The 22,159-nt window shown below is 41.6% G+C and overlaps 1 protein-coding gene across 4 annotated transcripts; it reads right to left on the bottom strand.

Moving 5' to 3' along the window:
- Nucleotides 1–362: 362 nt before the first annotated feature.
- LOC141963052 (guanylate cyclase soluble subunit beta-2-like) lies at nt 363–21,713 on the bottom strand. 4 transcript variants are annotated; one of them, XR_012634041.1, is made up of 18 exons: nt 21,687–21,713; nt 20,947–21,020; nt 20,002–20,096; nt 19,648–19,808; nt 19,152–19,251; nt 17,818–18,035; nt 17,625–17,730; nt 15,894–15,997; nt 14,126–14,342; nt 9,779–10,099; nt 8,872–9,020; nt 6,506–6,652; nt 6,065–6,219; nt 4,332–4,546; nt 4,130–4,249; nt 1,911–3,383; nt 1,593–1,731; nt 363–1,155 (listed from the first exon to the last, which is right to left on the bottom strand). XR_012634041.1 is itself a non-coding variant. In XM_074911995.1 (16 exons), exons 1-16 carry the CDS (start codon nt 21,687–21,689, stop codon nt 3,232–3,234), a joined length of 2,337 nt encoding a protein of 778 aa, XP_074768096.1. In that variant the 5' UTR covers nt 21,690–21,713; the 3' UTR covers nt 1,747–3,231. The 4 variants fall into 4 exon arrangements, 1 of the variants encoding a protein (XP_074768096.1); XR_012634040.1 differs by having other exon boundaries at nt 363–1,090; XR_012634039.1 differs by having other exon boundaries at nt 363–1,731.
- Between the last annotated feature and the right edge of the window lie 446 nt (nt 21,714–22,159).

Below are 22,159 nucleotides of genomic sequence, written 5' to 3'. Positions count from 1 at the left end.
CAACTTCTAAGTTTTCTAAGCCTCAGCTTCCATGAAGCAGCAGTGGGGATTCTCTTCTCCCACCCGTTTTGTGTCAATTCAATGTAGATACATCACTGACAGTAAGACTATGCCAGTGTCAATTGTAGTGGACTGATCATTTTGATGTCACACAAATACATATACCTTTGTGTATAGTCAAGAAATTGAACTCACCAGACATTTATTAGAGATATAACGGTCTTAAAACTTCTGTATATTTACAGGGAAAAAGAACAGAAAAAGTGGAAGCAAGAAGAGGGAAAGGAAACAAAGTAGTCATTGATAAATAGAAGTCAGTATATTAATGGAAATATTTATTTTTTAATTATATTTTTGCAGCCTTTAGCAGTGCCCACAGATTTAAGAACACATGATGATGCACAGGCACATTAATATTTAAAAGCAGTTGTGCAGATTTGATCTAGCTCTGCATCTCCAAGAGAACCAGATTGTAACAGAGGTCACAGAGAAACCACTAAGCACTTCAGTTTTACCACAGTACAGCATGAAGTGACTTACCATCGAGCACTTACTGCCACTTAAAACATTCCAATATTAAACATTCATAGATTGTTCAGTGCAGAAAGGGCAGGTATAAGCAAAGCGAGTGTTAAAATTTGGACAGAGAGCTGCAGGCAGCAATTAAGCCACAGTCCTTTCCTTTCTTCTTCCCACGAGGATCCATACAAGTTCAGAGGAGCTCTGGGCTTCTACCTAAAAACACTCTGGAATATATCTATAGTAAACCCTGGAATATATACTATTCACTGATGGCCAGGCTTGTTGGACAATTTCCAATTGGAAACTCTTCCTTTCAGAGAGGTGGTCAGTGGTCTTCAGCTGCACAGGTGCAGGACTTCAAGAGCAGCTGAGACAGCAAGAGGTTACCTCCGGCATTGGCACTGATCACTGAGAGACATACACTCCTGTGTCACACTTGGGGCTAAATGGCTTTATATCTTCACAGCAAATGCCAATAAAGACAGAGTCCATCACTGCCGTTTGTTACATGACATGTTCTCCATTCCACCAGCAAAACTAGCCAAGAGTAGGGAAATGTATCTCTAGGCTGGAGACAAAAAAGTCTTATCAGAGTTGGTTCTCGACCTACATCAGTGAACAGTGCCAATTTAACTGTGAGAAAGAAAATGCGTATTACCTTTCTTTATGAAAGTCTTTTTAAAGCTATGGTCATAATACAGAAACACAAAGCCATGAGCACTGGACCAGTGGGGAGGAGTTACTAAGAGTGAAGGTGAAATTTAGATGTTGCGTGTCTGAGGGTAGGACACAGTCAAACGTTTAAAATCTTGATACCCAACTTAACAATAACAATCCTTAGATGCATCTTCACCTACAGTAGATCTCACCCTCACCAAAATATTGAACAATGCCCAGATAGCAAAATAAATAAATAAATGGATAAATCCTGCCATTCATAAAACTGCACTCTCCCACAATGGCGCTGCTCAGCTGTACCCTGGAAAGTGCTAATGCCAAAGGGTGTGGCTACATCGACATTTCAGTCGGGAATACCCTCCTGAGTTAATTTCCTGGTCAAACCCACTTACCTTACTTTGTTTCACGTTGTAGAGAGCACAACTGGAGCTCTTCTGGATGAAACTAAGTCAGGGGATGTGCTTATAAGGTGCTCCAAAAGCTAACGGGTATTCAGTGCATGGGATCACACGAGCAAGCCCTCTGAAATACCTGTAGAGTGAACAGCATTGATGGTTTTGCTCTACATGTTCTCCTCTGCTGGGCTGCACTTGCTACATAGAGCTGTAGAGCACGGGCAGCATCGTCTCGGAGATTTAAAAATAAAATCTAACCAGGTGAAACTTCATATCGTTATACTATAGAGAGGAGATGCCTTTCATCAGTCTTACCTCTCTGTCTGGCGTTTAAAGAGCCTCAATCTCACCGCAGACACTGAGGTGGAAATGTGATGCTCCAGACTGTAACAGACGAGTAACATTACCATCTTCTCCAGTGAGTTCTTCCTCAAAGTTCAAATGGTTGCATCCTTAGACAATGAATCTACACCCAAAGGTAATAAATAGGTGTGCAGGGTGCACCTCCTGTCAAAGTCACCCAGTACAAGCACATGCCACCTACTCTAAGCTCCGTTTATAGGAGAGCACAATTTATGATGTACTGAATTGTCCACAACTTTTATATCTATTGTATTTTTGCTCCTACATCTTAAATCCCTGACAGATGAACTTCAATTTTTCTCTGCCATTACTGATCAGGCATAATCTAAGAATATATCAGCATGGAAGTAATTCAGCTGAGATGCCTCTGACAACAGGTAAGTGATGCTGATCTTTAGCACTGTTATTTTCAATGACATTAACAACATTAATTCAGCATTGACAGGCTCCCTCTGTAGCCCTGAAACTTTATTTTTGTTTAGTTGGAGTGAGAAAATGAGAAATAAACCTGCAACTTGTTTGAAGGTCTCAGAGAGTTCATAGGCCTTGAACAGTCCTTCAGTGTTATGATGAATTCAATGCAATGTAACTGCACTATATGCATGTCCTACAATCATCTAAGTACAGCACAGACAGCTGGTTCAGAGGTCACAGATTATTTTTTTCTACTGTTGGGTGCTATAAAGTCACAATATTTTCTCTTCAGGATGGAAAAGTACAGGTTGTATTAGATCTACTCTGTACTTCTACTGCACAATGCCTTTACCCAACAAAAGACTTGTTAAGAGATTAAATTGTCATCACAATTAAATATAGATCAAACTCTGCTAAGCTTACATGGGGAAGTTCTTGGTTGTGCTGAAATCAAGACATATGGTCACTTCAGGGAATGTTTCTTTTATGGCAAGTGCTCATTTGAGTAGGAATATTTCTAGCTGGATGAGTCACCTCTTTCTCAATTGCTGCATGAGATACTAAAGTGATTTTTACATAGAGATATTCAAAGACATGGCAGAGGCTGAAAAATACGTCTTCAAAGCATCTTGCAGTGGTTTCCTTCTCCAGCGGGAGTATTATATGGCACGTGTAGATTGATTAAAAAAAGTATGCTCCACTGTTTTCTTTTTGCTGAAAACTGATGAAATGTCTTTTCTTTTTCTTAGGGTTTTTTTTGCAAACTCATGCCATACTTGATATACAAAATCAGTTCCACAACAGCGAAATTCAATAAATCACGATAAAATTGCTCTGTTTAATGTAAAAAGTAAAAAACTTAGAGTAAAGTGCAAAAATTAGAGCGAATGTTTCTAATCTGTGGCTCTCCAGTAGCAGGTTTGACTCTTTCCTGGTTTAGAGGATGAGGACCATCATCTGCATGCTGGTTGCCATGGAGACTCCTATCGCTTTTGAAGTCATAAGTTTTGCCTGAAAGGAAACACTCCTTCAGTGTGAGTTTTTAATGACTGTAGAGGTTTCTGTTTGTCAGCACACCATATACCAGATTAAATATCATGTCTAAGCAGGTGGGAGGGAAGGGAGTAAATTATTTCCTAGTAATCAGTGACAACATATTTACAAACCATATAAATAGAATTACAAGACTTGCTGCATTAGATTAGACTGTTATTTCATCAAATCCATTATCTCTCTTTCAATATCAGCTACTTCAAGGGAGAATGAACTTCGGTCACAGAACATGAGCATGGCAAGAAAACCTTCTGACTCCTGCAGGAGACTGGCTTGAGGACTGCCAGGCTGCAGTGAGGTTTCTCTTTCTCAGGCTTGAGTTGATAAGGGCTTCCCCATAACTACAAATAATAACAGCTTTTCCTAGAAAAGATGTGTACATGAATAATTGGGTCTGTCCATGTGAAGAGCTGTCTAATACTTATCTGTTCTGTTTGGACTGCCAGAAAGACTCTGAGGTTTGACAGCTATCTCAGCCTATTTCTCCCTAATGCACAGTTAACACCTTGGATTGCTCTGAAGGTGAATTTGTTTGGCCCTAAACAGCGTGCAGAATGGTTAGTCTCACGAACATGGACATGTTGGAATGAATTTCTGGCTTGAGTAAAACAATGGTTATTCAGAAGAGGAATATAACAAATCTGCAAGATTAAGCTTCAGTTGTTTCCTAGTTCTAGGTTGCTAGATGGCAACTAAATGACTACCTGTTAAATCTGCAATTTTTGCTTGATTTCTTCTGAGGCTGTTTTGTGCATCTGTGGGACCATCAATATACTTCATTGCAATGGCTGGGGTCTGGTCCTTCTCTGGCTGAATCTGAGTAACTGAAAGAACAGAAAAGGATATTTAATTGAGTTGTGTTAACATTCATTTGTTCAAGGAGGGAAAGATATGTTTTGACGCTACCTGGCTGATGACAACTTGGTATTGTTTCAGTCCTGCCTTCTTGAAAGGACTGAACAGATTCATGGCCAGAATCTGAGTCTTTCATTGGCCTTCCCATAATCTCATTCTCACTTGCAGTTTTATTTCTAATGAGGAAGTATGTGTGCATTTTCCCTTTGCCTTTTACTTCTATTTCTCCTCTTTCAGTCATCTCAAAATTCTTGTATTTTAGGCATCTAAAATATCAGAAGCAAAATGACACATGAAAATTCAAGATTAGCAAAAATTACACTGATGTTTTAGAAGAGCTATTGTAATCTAAGTAATCAAATCACAACAGTCCAGGAAAAACAGTATTGATCTGTGAACATCTTGTTTCAAATGTTTATTCAAGCTTGCTGTGCTTTTATAGTTTTACACATACAGTCTGATCAAAAATCAGTGGATCACATAGTCAAATACTTCAGCATGGTGGAGGGTTCTTATCGACGAGTAAATAGAAATTTAACAACTGAGGCAGCCAATATCAGTTAGACAGAACTATCTCCAGTCATTTCATCAAAGGCAGCAATCAGGTTTGTCAAGCATGATTTACTCCTGGTAAATCCAGACTGGCTATCCCCAATTGCCTTCTTCATGTATCAAAAATTGGCTTCCAAGAGGACTTGATTTTCACTGGGTCTGACGTGAGGCTGACCAGCCTATGGTTCCCCAGCCTATCCTCCTTGCCATTTTTCAATATAGGTATAACATCTGGCTTTCTTCAGTAGCTACAGTGCTGATCTTCATGACCTTCTAAAGATGACAGTCAGCAACACTGTAATGCCATCATCACCCAGCTCTCTCATTACCTTTGGAGACATCCCATCTGCTCCCATACACGTCTACAGATTGAAATTCCTCAAAAGACCCCTGATCTGATCCTCTTCCAATGCTGGTAATTCACCTACCCTTTGAACTCTGACTCTAGGTTCAGGGACCTTGAAGACCTCATCAGTGAAAACTGAGGCAAGAGAGGCCTTGAGTAACTCAGCCTTTATTCAGGGCACTGTCACTAAATCATCTGCCACAGCAAGTCCACATTTCCATTTATACTTTTCTGCTAACATAGCACAATCTCCTCTTACTGCCTTTGAACCTTCCTTGCCCATTTCAATGCTAGCTGAGCTCTGGTTTTCCTAATCTCATTTCTATGTACCCAGACAATGGTTTTGTGTTCTTCCTTTGTAGCTTGTCTTCACTTCCACCTCTCACATACGTATTTTATGTGTACATAAAATTCTTGAAAATGTAGTATTTAATTTTTAGTGACATGAGTTTTAGGAAAGTAAGTTACTGCATTAATAGGATAGTGGCTTATCCTTAGTAAGTGCAAATAAAACTGTTATACCACAGCTTGTGCTCATTCGGAGATTTTAAAGGCTTTGTAACGCAGGATGTCAAATTAAATATTCTGACCGTCTTTCTGGCATCCGCATTACTCTGTTGGTACTTCCAAATAAACTATCACAATTATTTTTTTCCCATATTTTTCTCTCTAGGATTGAGACTCTCAAACCTCTGTCTCTATATACAAGTGCATTTGAAATAAACAGAACCCACAAAACTCTTTGCAAGCAGTGATTTTTCTTTATAAGTAAGCTGTATAAATAAGTGACTAAAGACAGCACCATCTACGCTGAAAGCTGCAGCTGTCAAGGCAGTGTTTTTTTGTATGGCTTTTAACAGGTAAAGTTTCTATCATAGTTACTCACTGATAGGCACTGGAACTTAGATGAATTTTACTCGGGACACCGTGACTCTCCATCCGGGAAGCTATATTCACTGTGTCTCCAAACAAGCAATAACGAGGCATCTTTTCTCCAACAACTCCAGCCAAGACAGGACCTGTATGGATCCCAACTCTAATCTTTACAAAGACATAAAACACCCCCCAAAAGTGCCACTTGTTATTTAACATCTTTCTTAATGCTATGCAGCCACCTAAAAGTTCATCCTAGCACAATACTGGACACTAGTAAAATATCAAATATCCACAGGGAGAGGCTCTTCATGAAAAATATACCCATTTGGGCCTTGCCCAAAGTCACAGAGGAGTCAGAGGAATTTCTATGATGTCCTGCTGCAATACATTAACCAGAAGCCCAACCCAAGCAGCAGACAGACAGACATGCATCTTTGCATTAACAACTTACTTGGATAGGATTTCCAGAAACTGGGTTCTGTACTCCTTTAGCTGCTATTATCATCCCCAAGGCAAAGTTAGCAACTCGCTCAGCATGAGTGGGTACAGGCACAGGGACCCCACCTACTACCATATAGGCATCTCCAATTGTCTCCACCTTTAATTGAGAGGGACAAGCATATCAGCATGCCATATATATCTTGCTCAGGTTAGTGCTTTGCTATTTGGGGCTCTTCTTAGCTGCACCAACTCCCCTCTTCTTCTAAAAGATGATTCCAATCACTAAAGAAGCTAGCACATGTGAGCTTCCTTGAGATGCCGATCCTTTCCTTGACTCCATACTAAAAATTTCTGCGTATTCTGTCTCTGCTTACTTGACCCATTTTAGATATTAGTGTGAGAGTCCCTAAGGCTTAAGGGATGCTGTATAAGTGTCAGACTTCTTGCCTTCCTCTTACCCAGGTCAGACCTATATGCAAGAGCTATCCCCAGGCACAGACTCCTGAGCCAGGAGATTATATAATAGCTGAATGCTATTCATTAGATCTAATTCACAATTGGTATTAAAAGTGTATTCCTTTTTTAAAAGAGATTTCTTTTTAAAAAGTCACAATAAGGCAAGGGAGTCTATTCACTGGTGATTATTATTAAGGGGTTCACATGAAATTAAGAAACCTGCAATCTTCAGGACGTCAGAGAATGCAAAGCATGAACTAAGCAGTTTGGGAGCATCCCTCCTTACAACCAGCTGTTTTCCCACAGTATGTTGCAGCCTGTGAGAGAAGTGCTGAAGGGCTCATCCTCCTTCAAGCGTCCAGTCTCCTTGAAGTGCATGATAAGGCACCTGAGAAATACTCTGCGATTTGTCCCTGTACCAGAGATTTCACTGGGAGTGAAATAGCCTGTTCGAAACAGAATTCTCAAATGTTTAAAATTCACTGTAAGGAAATGTTTACAATTCATGGTAAGGAAATTTTCTAAACTGCTCTTATGAGACTTCATTATTACATTTACTATCAGTAAATAAGAGATCAGTTTAAATTAGATTAACTGGATTTCTTAAAAATGAACACCAATAGGAGAGCAGGAACATAATTTTTTGGTTTTGTTCATTAACATAATGACTTAAAACTGTTCAGCACATTAGTCTCGTAAACTGTGTTCCTGTACATGCCTCCTATCAGATAGCCTACCCCACAGTAATGAGAGTAATTCTCTGTAACAAATTAAAAACAACTGTAAAAAGCTACTAATGCAAATAGATACCCTAATTATTTTTCAGCCGTGGTAGGAGATTTAATTTAACAAGATTTATTCATAACTTCAGATGTTTATAAGCTTGGGCTGAGTTTCTTTGATTGATTTCGATATTTCATTTCTTTCTCAATTCCCTGAAATAGTAATCTCATTCTCCCTCTCTGTAGCCCACCTAGTAACCTTCAATATTAATAGGAGTTATATACAGGCATCAAAAGGAGATTATTATAGTGACAGACAATTTACTCATGATGGATGATTTAGATAGAATATGATGCTAATTTATTCTAAAATCTGTGGGCCATATCCTGGATGTTTCAATTATTGAATACAGTTTCCTTGCCAAAGCAGAAATGCTTCTGATTTCCCAGTACAATTTATTGCGGGATGAACTGCATGCCTTGCTTGAGCAAGGAATGAATGAGATTTAGATTTCACCCTTTACTATTTCTGCATTCCTAAATATTTAATGTGCTGGGGACAGACAGAAACTTAGGACTTGCTCTTCAGCTTGTCAATTTTGGGTGGCACTGGAGATGTTAATAAAGCTATTATTATATGTCAACCAGGGCTCTGATCCTTTCAGCGCGGTTTGGAGACAACACATAAATAGTTCTAATCAATGTTCTTTAGGGTCAGCAGAAGATCTATACCATTGCCTAAGATCTCCATGAAGCAAAACAAAGTCTAGGTATTGTTTATAATGTTATTTCCCACCAAAGGAGACACTTAATGACATAGTGACCTACCTACAGCAGGTTGGAATAAAAGAACTATCAAAATGGTTCAAATTGGTCCATAAACTCAGATATCCTGTCATGTTGGGTAGGCATTTGAGAGAGGAGAGAGACAGAGATGTATGACAGAACAGCTCTTCTGGTGTTAGTGTTGTGGAAAGAGACCATAGCCCATGATAGACATTAGATTCCTCTTCAAAAATTTTAAACATATTTAATTACACCTCTGCATGTTTTTTAGTTTCTCTGTGTGGCCACTACAAATATACAAAAATCATGCTGGGGAGAAGAGGATTTAAATGCATTTAAAAACAAAAAAACAAAACAAGAACAAAATTTTTTTTCCAGACTATTTCTACAGCCTTTATCAATCAGTACATACCTTGTACACATCATGCACCGTGGTCAGTCTGTCAAACAGCAGGTACATTGAATTTAACATGAGAACTATCTGAATAGGCTCACACTGGGCACAAATGTTGGTAAAGGTCACAACATCGCTGAACAATATAGTGCACTCCTTGAACTCTCCTGTGAGCAGAAAGACCAGTAATAAGTACATGTAATGGCTGGACAATCACGACATCTGTTTGAGACCTGTTTGCAAAGATTACTTTCTCATCGTTCTTTTAGGACATATGACCTATCAGTTGTAACACTCATATATGGGTGCTGATACGAAAGAGTGATGTCAGTATAAGAGTATATTGAATATAAGAATCATTGCACATCTCAAACAATCCAGATATCTGAATACATCCCTTTGTCCATCCATATTCAGGACAGACTTAGCTCCTTACCCCTAACTTCATATATGTGCTTACCAAAGCGAATTTAAGCATATTCTAACTTACTATTCTTAGCAACAATAGGAATAATGATGATTCTAGGTTTACAGATAGCATAGAGGAACTAAGAGAATTTTCTAGGAAAGACTAATTTCTTTATCCCTTTAATTTTTGAGCTCTCATTTCCTTGTATACTCAGGTTAAAAATGAAAGCTCAGTTTACTGTTGAAACACTGGATTTTGTTCCCTGAATGGGCAGCTGCTACCACCTTTCACCTCCTAAGGAACAATTTTGGCAAACAGCTTCCTAAGTTTTGTTTGAAAGAACAGTCAAATCTTTATTATCAGCGAGATTAAGGGTCTGTGGTCCTCCTCCTACCCGTGAATGTCACCAAGTAGGGAATGTACTCCCCAATAGTGGCAATGAGGCTGTGCCAGCACCCCAGTCTCTCTATCACGATCACCTGGTGCAGGAATCACAAATGCACCCTGTTCATTCACCTGCCTCAACTCGCTTCCCCTCTTTCAGCTGGTTGGCCACATGCTGAGGAAGCATGGCATAGAGCAGAGCTTCAGTCTTTTTCTTCTCTTCCTCCAGGTGCTTCGACAGTATCCGCAGTTCTTCCTTCTTCCTCTCCAGCTGGTTAGAGAGCTCCATCTCTGCCAGTCGCTGCTGATTGAGAAGAATCAAATCCCTGGTCACGTCATGAGGTGCAATGTCTGCAATATGCATCTGTCGCTCCTCCAGTTCATGCAAAGTGCGAAGCAAAGGTGAGCAGAGATAGAGCATGCACTGCAGGGACTCCATCCAGATCATCTGGCCTGTTTGAAACAAGTGGCGGTAAGAGTTTTCAGCAGCTTGGACTTTCACATGATGTTCAATATTACTGATGTTAATTTTAGGGGATGAGTTCTAAGGACAGTGGTTTTTTGTCTGGGTCATGACAGGAATCACTCTATTTCCTGGAATTAGAGGTGGATTTGGTTGGAGGAGGTACACTAGGCAAATAAAGAAATGTCAGGACTCAGAAAGCAGTCACTCACGCACTGCAACCGCTATGAGGAGCCCAACCATGCTTCACGTCCCTCCTCTTCCTGAGGAACCCTCATGCTCACAATATCTCTCCTCTCCTCTGCTGCTAGTTCTCGATCTTTTCCTGAAGCCAGTCAGTCGGTGTCATGTACACAGCAACTGAGACGCAAAATGATTAAATGAAACATTTAAAGTTTTATTTCACAGTGGGCAGTATGTGGCCCCAGCAAAGACAACAGAACCTTCCTTTCTGGAAGCTGGAGCTTTCAGTCACTATGATCATCTAAATAAGCAGGTACTTGGTTCCTGAACAGCAGTCTAGGAACTCCTTTTCTTTCTCTCTCTCTTACCCCAACCCCAGAGCAAGTGGATGAACAGCTTGAAAACTAACAGGATTGGAACATCAGAGATATTATATAACAGCATAAGAGGAAGCAAAATTGCACCTGTGACTAGTTAGAAGTTCCTTGTTTGGGTAATAACACTTTTTTCAAGGTCTCCCTAAACTCTTAATTTTTTCTGAATCCCAGGAATACCAGATTTGACACTCATTATGTAAAGGTGAAAGGAGAGAAGGTAAAATTAGGTCATATTATACAGTTCAGAGAAGCAAAATTGAGGCCACAGAATACTTAAACTGAATGTCATTATAGTTAATTACACAAAGCAGAGAACCATTCCACACTTATTCGTCTCAGTAAAAATAAAGCAAATAAGATATCTGTTTTGCTAAAACAATTTTAACTGGTAAACTCTTATGCAACATTTGGGGGGGTGAAGACAGAAGTCAGAATCTGAAAATGTGGCTACAAAAAATAAAAGCACAGCTAACTAATCTATTTTTATCCACACTTGAAACCCAGCCAGTAGCAAATAACTCCCCTCAAAAGCATAAATTAAGAATGAATCATGTATTCACATTTTAGGAATCAAAATGCATGGAGGCGCAGGGGAAGCCATTTCTTTCCCCCAGCTGTAGCAGTGTTCTCAGGACTCTGTCTCTAAGCTCTTTCCTTCTCCTCTGCCCCTTCCCACCCCTCGCCCAGCAGACAGCCGCCGTACACTGGCAGGAGAGATGCTCGCAGTGTATTGCTGTGGGAATGCTCACCCTGCCTTTCATTGTCTGTACGTGCCAGAGATGCAATCCAAGATCTGTGAACTGGCATAGCCTGTGCTGGGTGGCTGGGCTTAAAATGTTGTTCCATGTACAGAGTAGTAATTTCTCTAGCAAAGAAAATTCTTAGCAGTGCAAAACGATTCTGTGTTGGGTGCATAGGCTGATGTGTAGAGCTATGGGGAGGTGAGACCTGGACAGTTAATTTTACACAGCTCAGTGTATCTCCATGCTGAGCCTGGTGGCTCCATGAGCAGAAGCTGGTTCTGAGGGCTGGCACAGGTCCCCAGCGAAGTAGAAGGCCACAGCTGAAGGTTGGGGAGATTCACAGGGCACCTGGCATTGAATCCCAACCAAAACCAAGAGTGACAATACAACCATGTTGCAGGGATCACCCCTGTAATGCCTTATATTGTGTATTTGGTTCTAACCTCTGCAAAGAAAAATACACAGGGCAGCATTATCATACTTTTTCTGGGAAAGGGGTATGACTCTGAGGTGTCTGTAAACAAATGTGCCCAGCATGGGGAAAAACAGGAGGAACTAGACGTCTGTGTTCAGTTTCAGGGCTACCACGCCATTGGGATCATAAAGGCTTGGTGGTTACTGACCTGGAGTACTGCAAAGGATGAACACAGAGTCTTTAGAAAGGACAGGCAGGCAAGGAGGGGGAGCTGCCTTTTATGTGAGAACAAGGGAAATGCATGGAGCTCTGCCTAGGGCTGGATGATGAGCCAGCTGAGAGCTTCTAAATAAGGATTAGAGGGAAGATCAGTGTGGGTGATGTTGTGATGGGTATCTGCTAGAGATGCACTGCTCAGAAAGGAAAAGTAGATGAGACCTTCTTTAAACAAGTGGAGGAAGCCTCGTGGTGGACTTTATCTACTTCGATATCTGCTGGACAGACCACACAGCAAGGCACAAGCAATTCAGGAGGTTTCTGGAGTGCAGTGAGGCACTGACACAGGTGAGCTTCCTGACACAAGTGACCAATAAGCTGATGAAGGGAGGTGCCCTGCTAGACCTGGTATTTACAAACAGTGAAGAACTATGGATGTGAAAGCTGGGTGCAGCCTCGGCTGCCATGACTGTGTGATGGTGGAGTGCAGGAACCTGAGAGGAGCGAACAAGAGTGAGCAAGATTCCAATCCTGGACTTCGGGAGACTGGACTTTGTCCCATTCAGGGACCTGCTTGGAAGACTCTCATGGGATACAGTCTTGGAAAGAAGAAGAGTCAAAAAGAGCTGGTTAATTTCCAAAGATCTCCTCTTCCAAGTTCAGGAATGGTCTATCCCAATGTGCAGTAAGTCAAGCAAACATATCAGGGGCCTGCATGGATGAACAAGTTGCTCCAGACTAAACTCAAACATAAAAAAGAAAGAATACAAGAGGTGAAAGATGGGTTAGGTCACCCCAGAGGAAGAGACAGTGGTGAAAAAGCCAAAACCCGCTTGGAGGTGCATCTGTTGAGGAACAAGAAGGGCTTCTACAGGTATATGAGCAGCAAAAGGCAGACTAGTGAAAATGTGAGCCTGCTGCTGAATGGGGCAAGGGATCTGCTGAGAAAGGATACGGAAAATTTCAAGGTACCCAGTGCCTTCTTTGCTTTGGTATTTGCTCATAAGAATCACCCTTCAGGAATCTCAGGGCCCTGAGACCAGTGGGAAAGTCTGGAGCGATTAAGATCTACCATCGGCACAGGAGGTTCAAGTTAGTAAACATTTAAACAAATTGGATATACAGAAGTCCATGAGACCTAACGTGATGCACTGAGGACTGCTGAGGGAGCTGGCCAGCATCATCGCGAGGCCACTCTCAATTAGTTTTGAAAGTCATTGTGACTGGGGGAGATTTCTGAGGACTGGAAGAAAGTAAGTATCACTCCTATTTTCAAGAAGTAAAGGATGGAGGGACTGGAAAGGCTTGGAGCAGCTGTCATGTAAGGAGAAGCTGAGAGAGTTGGGGTTGTTCAGCCTAGAGAAGACAAGCCTCACAGGGAGCTTATCAATATGTATAAATACCGATAGAAGGGAATAAAAAATACTTTTCTCAGTTGTATCCAAAGAAAGGACAAGAGACAATGGACACTAACTGAAATGCATGAATTCCATTTAAACATAAGAAAAAAGCCTTTTTACTGTAAGGGTGGTTAAACGCTGGAATGGGTTGCCCAGGGAGGGTTATGAAGTCTCCATTCTCGAACATAATCAAAACCCAGCGAGATATGGTCCTGAGTAACATGCTATAGTTGACCCTGCTTTGAGCGGGGATGGACTAGACAATCTCCAGAGCTCCCTTCCAAACTCAACTGGAGTTGAGTCAATTCTGTGACCCTGTGAATAACTGAGACTAAAGGTGGTTCAGAAAACAATCTAATCCTCCCTTGGCCTTGCCCCTGTTACTCAGGAAATCTGCAAAGATGCGGGGCTTTGCAGCATTAGAAAAACACTGTCTTTCTAAGCCTTTCAAATGGGAACACAGTTGTTATTTCTGACTGAAAGCCTTCAAAATTGGTGATGTAATAGCAGAATTTGTCTACAAGCATCTTAAAGTACTGTTTCTCAAAATAGAACCATCTAATCCTCTCCTTACTGCACAAAGACAAGGCCATTCATAGGACTTATGTGAAGGCATTAGTTCAACTCCAGCATAATTCCTGCTTTAATACGAACACTTATGCTATTGAAAACAGTGAAGTACCTCTCAGTTCTAGCATTGGCCGTTGCTTCCATGACTCTGGCATCATCTCTCTTCTAGTCTGGAAAACAAATTGGCTGTTGATGAATTTCTGAATGCTAGAGATGTTGAAGGGTACTTCTGGGTGAACAATACTGAAATAGTGATCCAAACAGATGCCCATGGTCTGAAGGCCAGGTACAATCTTCTGAATGCTCACCCCAGCTTGCTTCACTCTGAGCTTAAAAAGAAAATATGGACAATGTGTTATCATTCATATCCTGTTTGGGTTCAGGCCTAGCTATAGCTATCACAGTTTATACATGTACACACACTTAGCCTGGCTATACTACATGGCTTATTTCTGAGCAAAGTTTCTACCTTATTATTTATTACCACAAAGCTCTGAATGAGTGTCCTTCATAGCAAGACAAAGCCCCCAGAAACGAATGTTATTAACCAAATGCTCTTCCCTATCAATTGTTAAAAACAAAACAGAACTATTTGCTATTATCCTCACTTGCATTTGTGTAGGCCTAACAAACACCCTTACAGGTAGCTGCAAGAGAACATTAGAGATACCAGAGCATGTCCTGCATTCCAAAAAGAAAATAACTATGGCATAAAACATCTTGGCAAATATTAATTTTCTAATAGACACCATGGGTTACCTTCTCTTAACCATTGCTGTGTAAAGCACTACACAGTAATGAAGTATTTAGTCATTCTTTTTTAGCCTGCTGATCATACGTGAGCTCTTAACTCCCACAAAAATGTCCACCCTCCCTTCCCTGCTTGTCATCAGTTATTGAAGCTCTGACCTAGCACCAATAATGGGTGAAGGACCTGCCCTTTTTCCACACTAGTAATTTTGTCAAATTATGCAGACTGGATGTCTTAAAGGGTTTAAAACTCTGAACTTCGACTAACATGGACAGTGGCACATAGCAGACTCTGTGCTCTGGAGTCTCTATCATTGTGATGTCAAAACATGTTCTCTGAGCGGCTGTATTCAGCTTTCTTCTGCTGTCCTCATTTTCTCCTTTATTTGCTCCTGTCTTAAGCTAATATTCTCTGCACAGAACTGGGAGCAAGAGGAACTGTAGCTTGGTGGGAACCCAGGCTAGTTGGAAACCAGCCACAGGGCAGTCCTTGCCAAGGGAAGGGCACTTCCATCACTGCAGACTGTGTACACAAGAGAGGAGACTCAATCCTCCCCCAGAAGATAAAGAGATTTTTGGGTCCAGTTCCTACTAGATAGGGTTGCATGCTGCCTGATTTAGTAGGTAGCTGGGTTTTCCCAGCAGAAGCATGCAGGAGTAGACTCAGGAAGCATGTAAAGCCTCAGCTACCAGCAAAGCCTTACAAAATTCTTTGGATAGATTAGTGACTGCAAAGAGAGGGTGAGTAGCTGTAAGTATAAAGCCAGTTTAAAGGACGGGTCATGTCTCTGGTACATGCAAGGACAAGAAAGGTGGCCAGAAACTTCAGAAAATCCTGTTCCGTGTTTGGTAACAGATAGACTGCTGCAATAAACTTTGTCGGCACAGCTGCAGCTCTTTCAGACACGGCAATCTCAATAAATCCACAGGAGATTCCTATCTGAAATGATCCAGATTCAGTTTTATGAGTGACTTTTATTACATGCCTCTGTACAGAGCACTTCTGGAAATCCTACAAATCGGTGTGCACTGTATACAGAGCACATGCAGAACTGTAGGATAGTCAAAACAGAAGAAAATTACTAAATGGTTTATGCAAACTAAAGGCCCTTCCCACGCGCTTGTCCTACCTCTTTGTCAAAAACCAAATGAAAAGGGAGTCCATTGCAAAATGTTTTTGTGTCAATCCAGAGGCTCTTGGGATAAACAGGATCAAATCCTCTCAGGAGCTTACCTGTGGCAAGAAAAATGTGTAGTTTTTAATCAGGCTGCACCTCATAAACCCAGTCAGCATTACTTTTTAGAACTCAGTGAGACAGGACCCTGCATCATGATGAGTGAAGACAAAGTAAACAGTGTGTGCGTCCAGAACTGTGCATCCATCTGTGCTAAATGTTCTGCAGTTAAATACACAGCTGATTAGCAACTAATCTGAGTTGGCTGAGAGTTTAAAACTTAACCACACAAAAAAAGCACAGAGCATTAGATGCATGAAATTATGTGGAAACAATAAGAATAGATGAACAGCCAGAGATGTTGCTGCTATATGAATTCGCAGATGTCATAGCAATATAACACACAAAAATTTACACAGAAGTTGATTTAATATATTTTGCTGGCTACTAAGGAACACTTGCAGAGAAAAAACCCAGCATGATCTGGGTTTCAGTCTCCTCTACAAAGAATGCTCGTCCATAGCACAAAGACCAAATTGCTGTTTGGTTTCTATTTTACTTACCCTGAGTTTTTTTCAAAATGCTTACAAATCTACAGAGCAGGTTGTTCTTGCTAGCAAACAGATATTTTTGTAAAATGAATAAAATGGGTAAAATAGTCAAAAGGGCTCATCTGGCTGAAGCACCCAAAGCCTTTGATCTTTACAGTATAAACTTGGATTCTCCAGTAACACACAGTAATCAAAAGGATGATTATTTCAAGTGATCTCTTTCCTCCAGAAGATGGCTATGACAGTTACTCTAGTAAAATTCTGCTTGCTAACAAATGCTCACTTAGAAAACTGGTGGAAAAAAATTACAAATTTAGGACCCAGTTTTTAGACCTCTTCTGCTTCAGGGGAAGTCAGTGTGGGTTTTTCAATTTCAAAGTCTGGTTCTTGATAACTCTTGCATTCATTGTTAAATTATTTTATTCTTTTTAAGTAATAATGCTACTCTAAAATTTTAGTTTGAATATATACTAATTTTTTACTCGATGTATCTGCTCTTGTTATGCATGTGTCATTGCACCTGATGACACCAGTTTCAATTTTTCATTCCTGACAGAATCCAGACAGCGTGGCAATACTGAGCTGGATTCTCACTCCTCATGGGAAATCAAAAGATCCTAACTGAAAAAATCCTTCCATTTTATAAACATATATAAACATATAATATATGAAGGCATAAACAGAGGTTACTAGATTAGCAGTAGATTTTTGGTAGCAGAGGGTGTAATTTGGCTTTCAGTATTTGCTACTGTTGATACCTTTGGAAAGGAGTAGCAGCTACCAAGTTAAAAAACACCCTTTTAAATTCATCATCTTAGACCAGGTGTCATGAGAAGGAAGTATCAAATAAATGTACCACACAATGACATTTTAGAAGAATACTTTTCAGAAGAAGTGACAGGTTGTATTTCATTTAAGTATCTGTCATTACTAAGCATGCTTATTATCTGCAATTTTTCTTTGATTACCAATGTCTAACCAAAAGAAACTTAACCATAAACATTTTGAAAAGACACAGATGAAATATGAATGGTAACTTCAAAATGGATGGGTGGGTGGAGATAGGGAGGCTTACTGACTTTCTTACTGAAGAGACTCAGAAATGATGACAAGTTCCCTCTGAATGATCTCTCACCTTTTCCTAATGTAATTATTCCTCTTATTGTTTTCCAGTGACTTTTTTTGACAGGACAAACAGAACTTCCTTTGTCTCTAATTGTATTCTTGGCTTTTTCAAAGTCCTGTTGAAATAAATCCAAAGGGAAAATCAAGGGTGTTTTTATTTTAATCGTATTTTAATAATATAGTGATAATGAATATTAAAATACCTCTTTATTCAGTTGTTTCTCAATTTGTTTTTCAGAGTCAGCAAGATATTGTGAGGAAGAAAATTCATTTCTTTCCTTGTATGAAAATACAGGGTTTTGAGTGACAAGAAAAACAATATGTTCTTTTTTCCCAGTTCGTTCTTCTTCTTCTGTTTGATTGATTATTTCCATTGAAATCTCAATGTTAAAAAAATCCAGAGCTGCTGCACCGATGATTCCTGAAGGGGAAACAAAAGTCAAAGTATTGCCAAGAACAAACCCTTTCCATCTTCCCTCTTAGAAGGCCCACAGTGGAATTTCATTGTTTCAGAAATCACTTTTCCAAAGGACTCTGGAAGAAGAAAGCAACCTGTGTCATTCCTACTACCATTGCCGTGATAAAAATATGCACGTAGGAGATAAGCTTTAAAGTTACTGGGTTTTTTGTCTTGTCTGATGACAAATGCTTATTTTCACTAGAAGCAGCTCAGCAGGTTATCTGAGGAATGTGTCCAAATAGTCATACATAGCAATAATATGAATTCCCATTAACACAAAAAATGCAGGGGGTCTAAAGAGATTCTGCTATAGCAAGCTATTTCAGTCATTGCAGAATATTTTCTTTTGAAAGAAAGGAAATATCTTTCATGAAGATGCACGATTTCTGCTTAGCTGTTAGATGAAATACTGGACAATGACATGAAAAGCTCTGAAATTCCAAATAGTTTTGTGCTTCAATAGGAATATGAGTTTTGATAAACTTCTAAATTCAGCAGCATCTATGAAAGAAAGGAATATGATCATCTCTTACAGATTTACAACTGTTTAACCCTTGCACAAGTACCACTGTGGAGATTCCTATAAATGCCGGTAAAAGATTCAGTTTTGAGCAGGGTTCAGTAGTGGTTTTACAGATTGTATGTGCTGCAGGAGTATTTATCAATGGATGGATGGACGGATGGATGTCTTTGAATCAACTATAATTTCTACTTCACTGTAATTTAAGGAGCACGAGTCACTGGGAACTAATCAACAGTTAGACACAATACACACCACGAACTTCTATTTTTTCTTCCAGGAAGGGAATTATATAGGAGTTCTATAGCAGGAATGAGCACTTATGGTCGGGGTTGTCATATCATAAATCTTGATGGAAGCTACTAGGAGTGATCAGGCAGTACGGAAATACTGAGGTCAGATGTCTAGTGACTAAACTCTACCAGACTTCAATTCCAGGGCCAGTCATCAATCAGAAAGATTCTGAAATCTGAGCAAAGTGTAACTCCAAATATATGGTAACTCTGTGTATATATTGTATTACCAGCAGATCTGTACGCTGCATTCTATCTGATTACCTGGCACAATATGGCACAGACCTCTTCTGTCTGAATAGTAATGTAAATGCATTGACCCATCTTCATTCTTTTCTACTCTAAAAGATGGTGCATTCATCTCCTGAGGAGAAACAAACAAAAACAAAGCCTCAATATCTTTTTCTGATAAAGAAAACTGGTGAATTCCACTTGTACAAGAGCATCCCAGGTCTTAATAAAATAAGCAATAATGTGAATAAGCTGAAGAACAGAAAATTAAATATGCTCACCTGTGAAGGAAAATCTACTATGCATTAGAGCCAATGTATTAAATAATATCTAATATTGCGGACTACTCAGAACAAATTATTTTAAAAAATTGTCCTAACATTTTGGAGTAATCAGTTTCAGAACATAAGAGAGGCTGTTCTAGCATCTTTTTCTATTATTCACTCACACCTATGAGATGCTGCTGCTTGTGTTGTGAACTCTGGCAGAGTCCACCCATACCTGCTCAGTAACTACTACTCAAACTTGCCTGGTAAGAAAGGGACAGGTAGCTATGCAACGCATCCAGGTTCTCTATAAACTCGTAGAGATTTCCACCCAGTGTCCTCAGCATGTGGTCATAGCCTGAGCGTTTACAGAACTCAAAGAAATACCCTCCAAACTCTCTCAGAACCATGTCAGCAGGAACACCTGGCAAAATAAAGATATCTCAATGAGTAAGAAAAGCTTGAGAAGTTCTTGAAATGCTGTCAGGCTGATTAAGAGTGAATGCAAAAATTTCCAACATAGAGAGGGCATTCCAAAGAGTACAGGAGACTAAAACCTGGGTGCAGTCTCAGGCTTGATCTGGGATGGCTCATTTCTGAGGCACGGTGACACATACCTAATATTTTGCAGGCTTTGTCGATGAGCTGCATTGTGATCTCATCTTTGTAAACCTCAAAAGTGAGGAAAGAATCCTGGACACCGGCCTGCAGTCTGCAACAGAGAAGACAATATTCTTGTCTCAGCAGCGCTGTAGATAAAACATGCTTGAGTGACCCAGCTGGCATTCGGTAAGCACTGTTTGCTGTTAACCCACTCCTTAACCTCCTTCAAGCATTATACTGGAACACGCTGCTTCTCCTAATGGTTTAAGTGTTGCTTTAACATGGCTGAATGGTGGTGTCCACCTCTCCACTTCTTCTATGTCACGTTACAGTATCATGGTGAGCTCTTCCAAGGATTAGGGCATCATACTGGGGGGAGCTAGAGCAAGTGGAGTCTTAGTTTGTCTTCTGGTCTACTGGCTTGTCATTCAATGTGGCCACAATATCAAGCTCTCAGGTCTCCACAGACTTGACCAAAAACTTGCATATGTTTTATACTGACTTCAATGGCTATTATATGTATGTATCCAAGTATCACTTCGGTATCTTTATACATTGGAAAATACCCTGTAGCTCATAAAGTAAAGATAAAACCAGAGAAGTGATACATTTAGCTGCTTTTCTTAAAGTACTGGAATTAAACTGGCTTCATATCAAGGATGACATCTTTTCAGTGTAATTACTTCTCGATATTGTCACAGTGAGCCAGCAAATCTATTTCACAACTGTCTATACAGCTAAATGTCATCCTTAATTATCTGACATAACAGATTAATTGGGACAAATTAGTATCAGAGTAGGAAGTGTTACAAGGTAAGAAACTCTTGGTTTTGCTCTGCTAGTTACTTTGAATAATTACTTGAGATGCACATCAGCTGCCAGTAAGAAATTAGAATCCTCTGCTGCTAAATTCCTGAGCATTCTCTTTCAATACACTGCATTTCTTGGGCACACGTTACCTTAATTTTTCCCATGTTTCTTCACCATACTTTTCAACGACCAAAGACTTCAGGCATGTATTTATAAATCCATACTGCAAAAACAAATATACGAACATGGAAAAGGCACACTGATTTTCAAAAAGCAGCCCAAACATGCCACCTTTTTCGTACGTAGGATCCCACCGTCAATTTTGTATTGCAAAAGAGAAAGTAATAACGTTTGACAGCCGTTATGCCGGTCAGTAAACAGCAGAGCCTTTACCTCGGCATTCAGCAAAACAGAGCAAACACATCCAAACCTGTTTTGCAGATGAGGGCCCAGAGACAGCGGGTCGGGATCGGCTGGGCCGTGCCTGGAGCCGCAGCCCCGCACGGCTGCAGCCCCGCGAGGTAGGTCTGGCCTTGCCGTCACTGTTATTTTTGGCGTTAGTACTGACAAACCGTACACTGGAGATGGAGGGGGGGGGCTAGTCAAAAAAATAACCAGAAGTAGCACTGTCACGGCAGCAACAGCCCAAGGACGGTGTGGCCCAAGCCCTGACCCTCTCAGCCGGCGGGTCCCCCGGGCCAGCGCTGACCGGCAGGAGCTGCCCGACCGGCTGCTGCCCGGCCCCGGCAGGAGCCGCCTGTCCCCGCTCACCCCCCGCTGCCTCGCCCGGGGCCGGGGGAGGGTCCGACCCGCCCGCCTGAGCCCGCGAGTCCCCGCCGCCCGGCCGCGGGGAGCCCCCCGAGCCCCCCCGAGCCCCGCGGCCGCTCACCATCCTGCCGCCGCCGCCGCCGCCGGCTCCCGCCGCGCCCCCCCCGCTGCCGGCCCGGGGGCGGCGGCCCGGCCGGGCCCGGCCCCGCGGCGCTCGCCCGCGGCTGCCAGCGCCGCGCAGCCGGGGGCCGCCGGCAGAGAGGCGCGGCCGGGGCCCAGGGAGCTGCCCCGCAGGGCGCGGGGCCGGGCTCCCCGCGCTGGGGCCCGGCAGAAAACGCGCGTCTTCTGCAGGTGCCGGTGCTGCAGGAGTTCCGCGCGATGCCGAAGAGCCTCTCGGTGAAATGGTATCACCGGCACCACCGCGGGGACCGGCAGTTTCCCGATGCCGGTTCCCCGCTGCTGCAGCCAGGCGGGACGTGCGGCGGTTGGGCTCGCGGGGTCCGACCTCCCGCGGCCCGGCTGGGGCGAGCACCCCGGGGGGCGAGCAGAGGGGAGGGCGGCTCTTGCCGAGGCTTTCCTACAGCTGCTCGAGGC

This window comes from Athene noctua, chromosome 8 (genome assembly GCF_965140245.1).
Source record: "Athene noctua chromosome 8, bAthNoc1.hap1.1, whole genome shotgun sequence".
Classification (NCBI taxonomy): domain Eukaryota; kingdom Metazoa; phylum Chordata; class Aves; order Strigiformes; family Strigidae; genus Athene; species Athene noctua.
The sequence above is the reverse complement of the archived record's forward strand: the minus strand, read 5'-3'. Positions and strand labels throughout refer to the sequence as shown.

Coding starts and splice junctions, on each gene's coding strand:
- LOC141963052 (XM_074911995.1), bottom strand. Junction 14,343..15,893: donor ATTTGGTTTTTGACAAAGAG/GTAGGACAAGCG, acceptor TTTCTTTTTAAG/CTCAGAGTGAAGCAAGCTGG. Junction 10,100..14,125: donor GCCAATGCTAGAACTGAGAG/GTACTTCACTGT, acceptor TGTTTCAAACAG/GCCAGATGATCTGGATGGAG.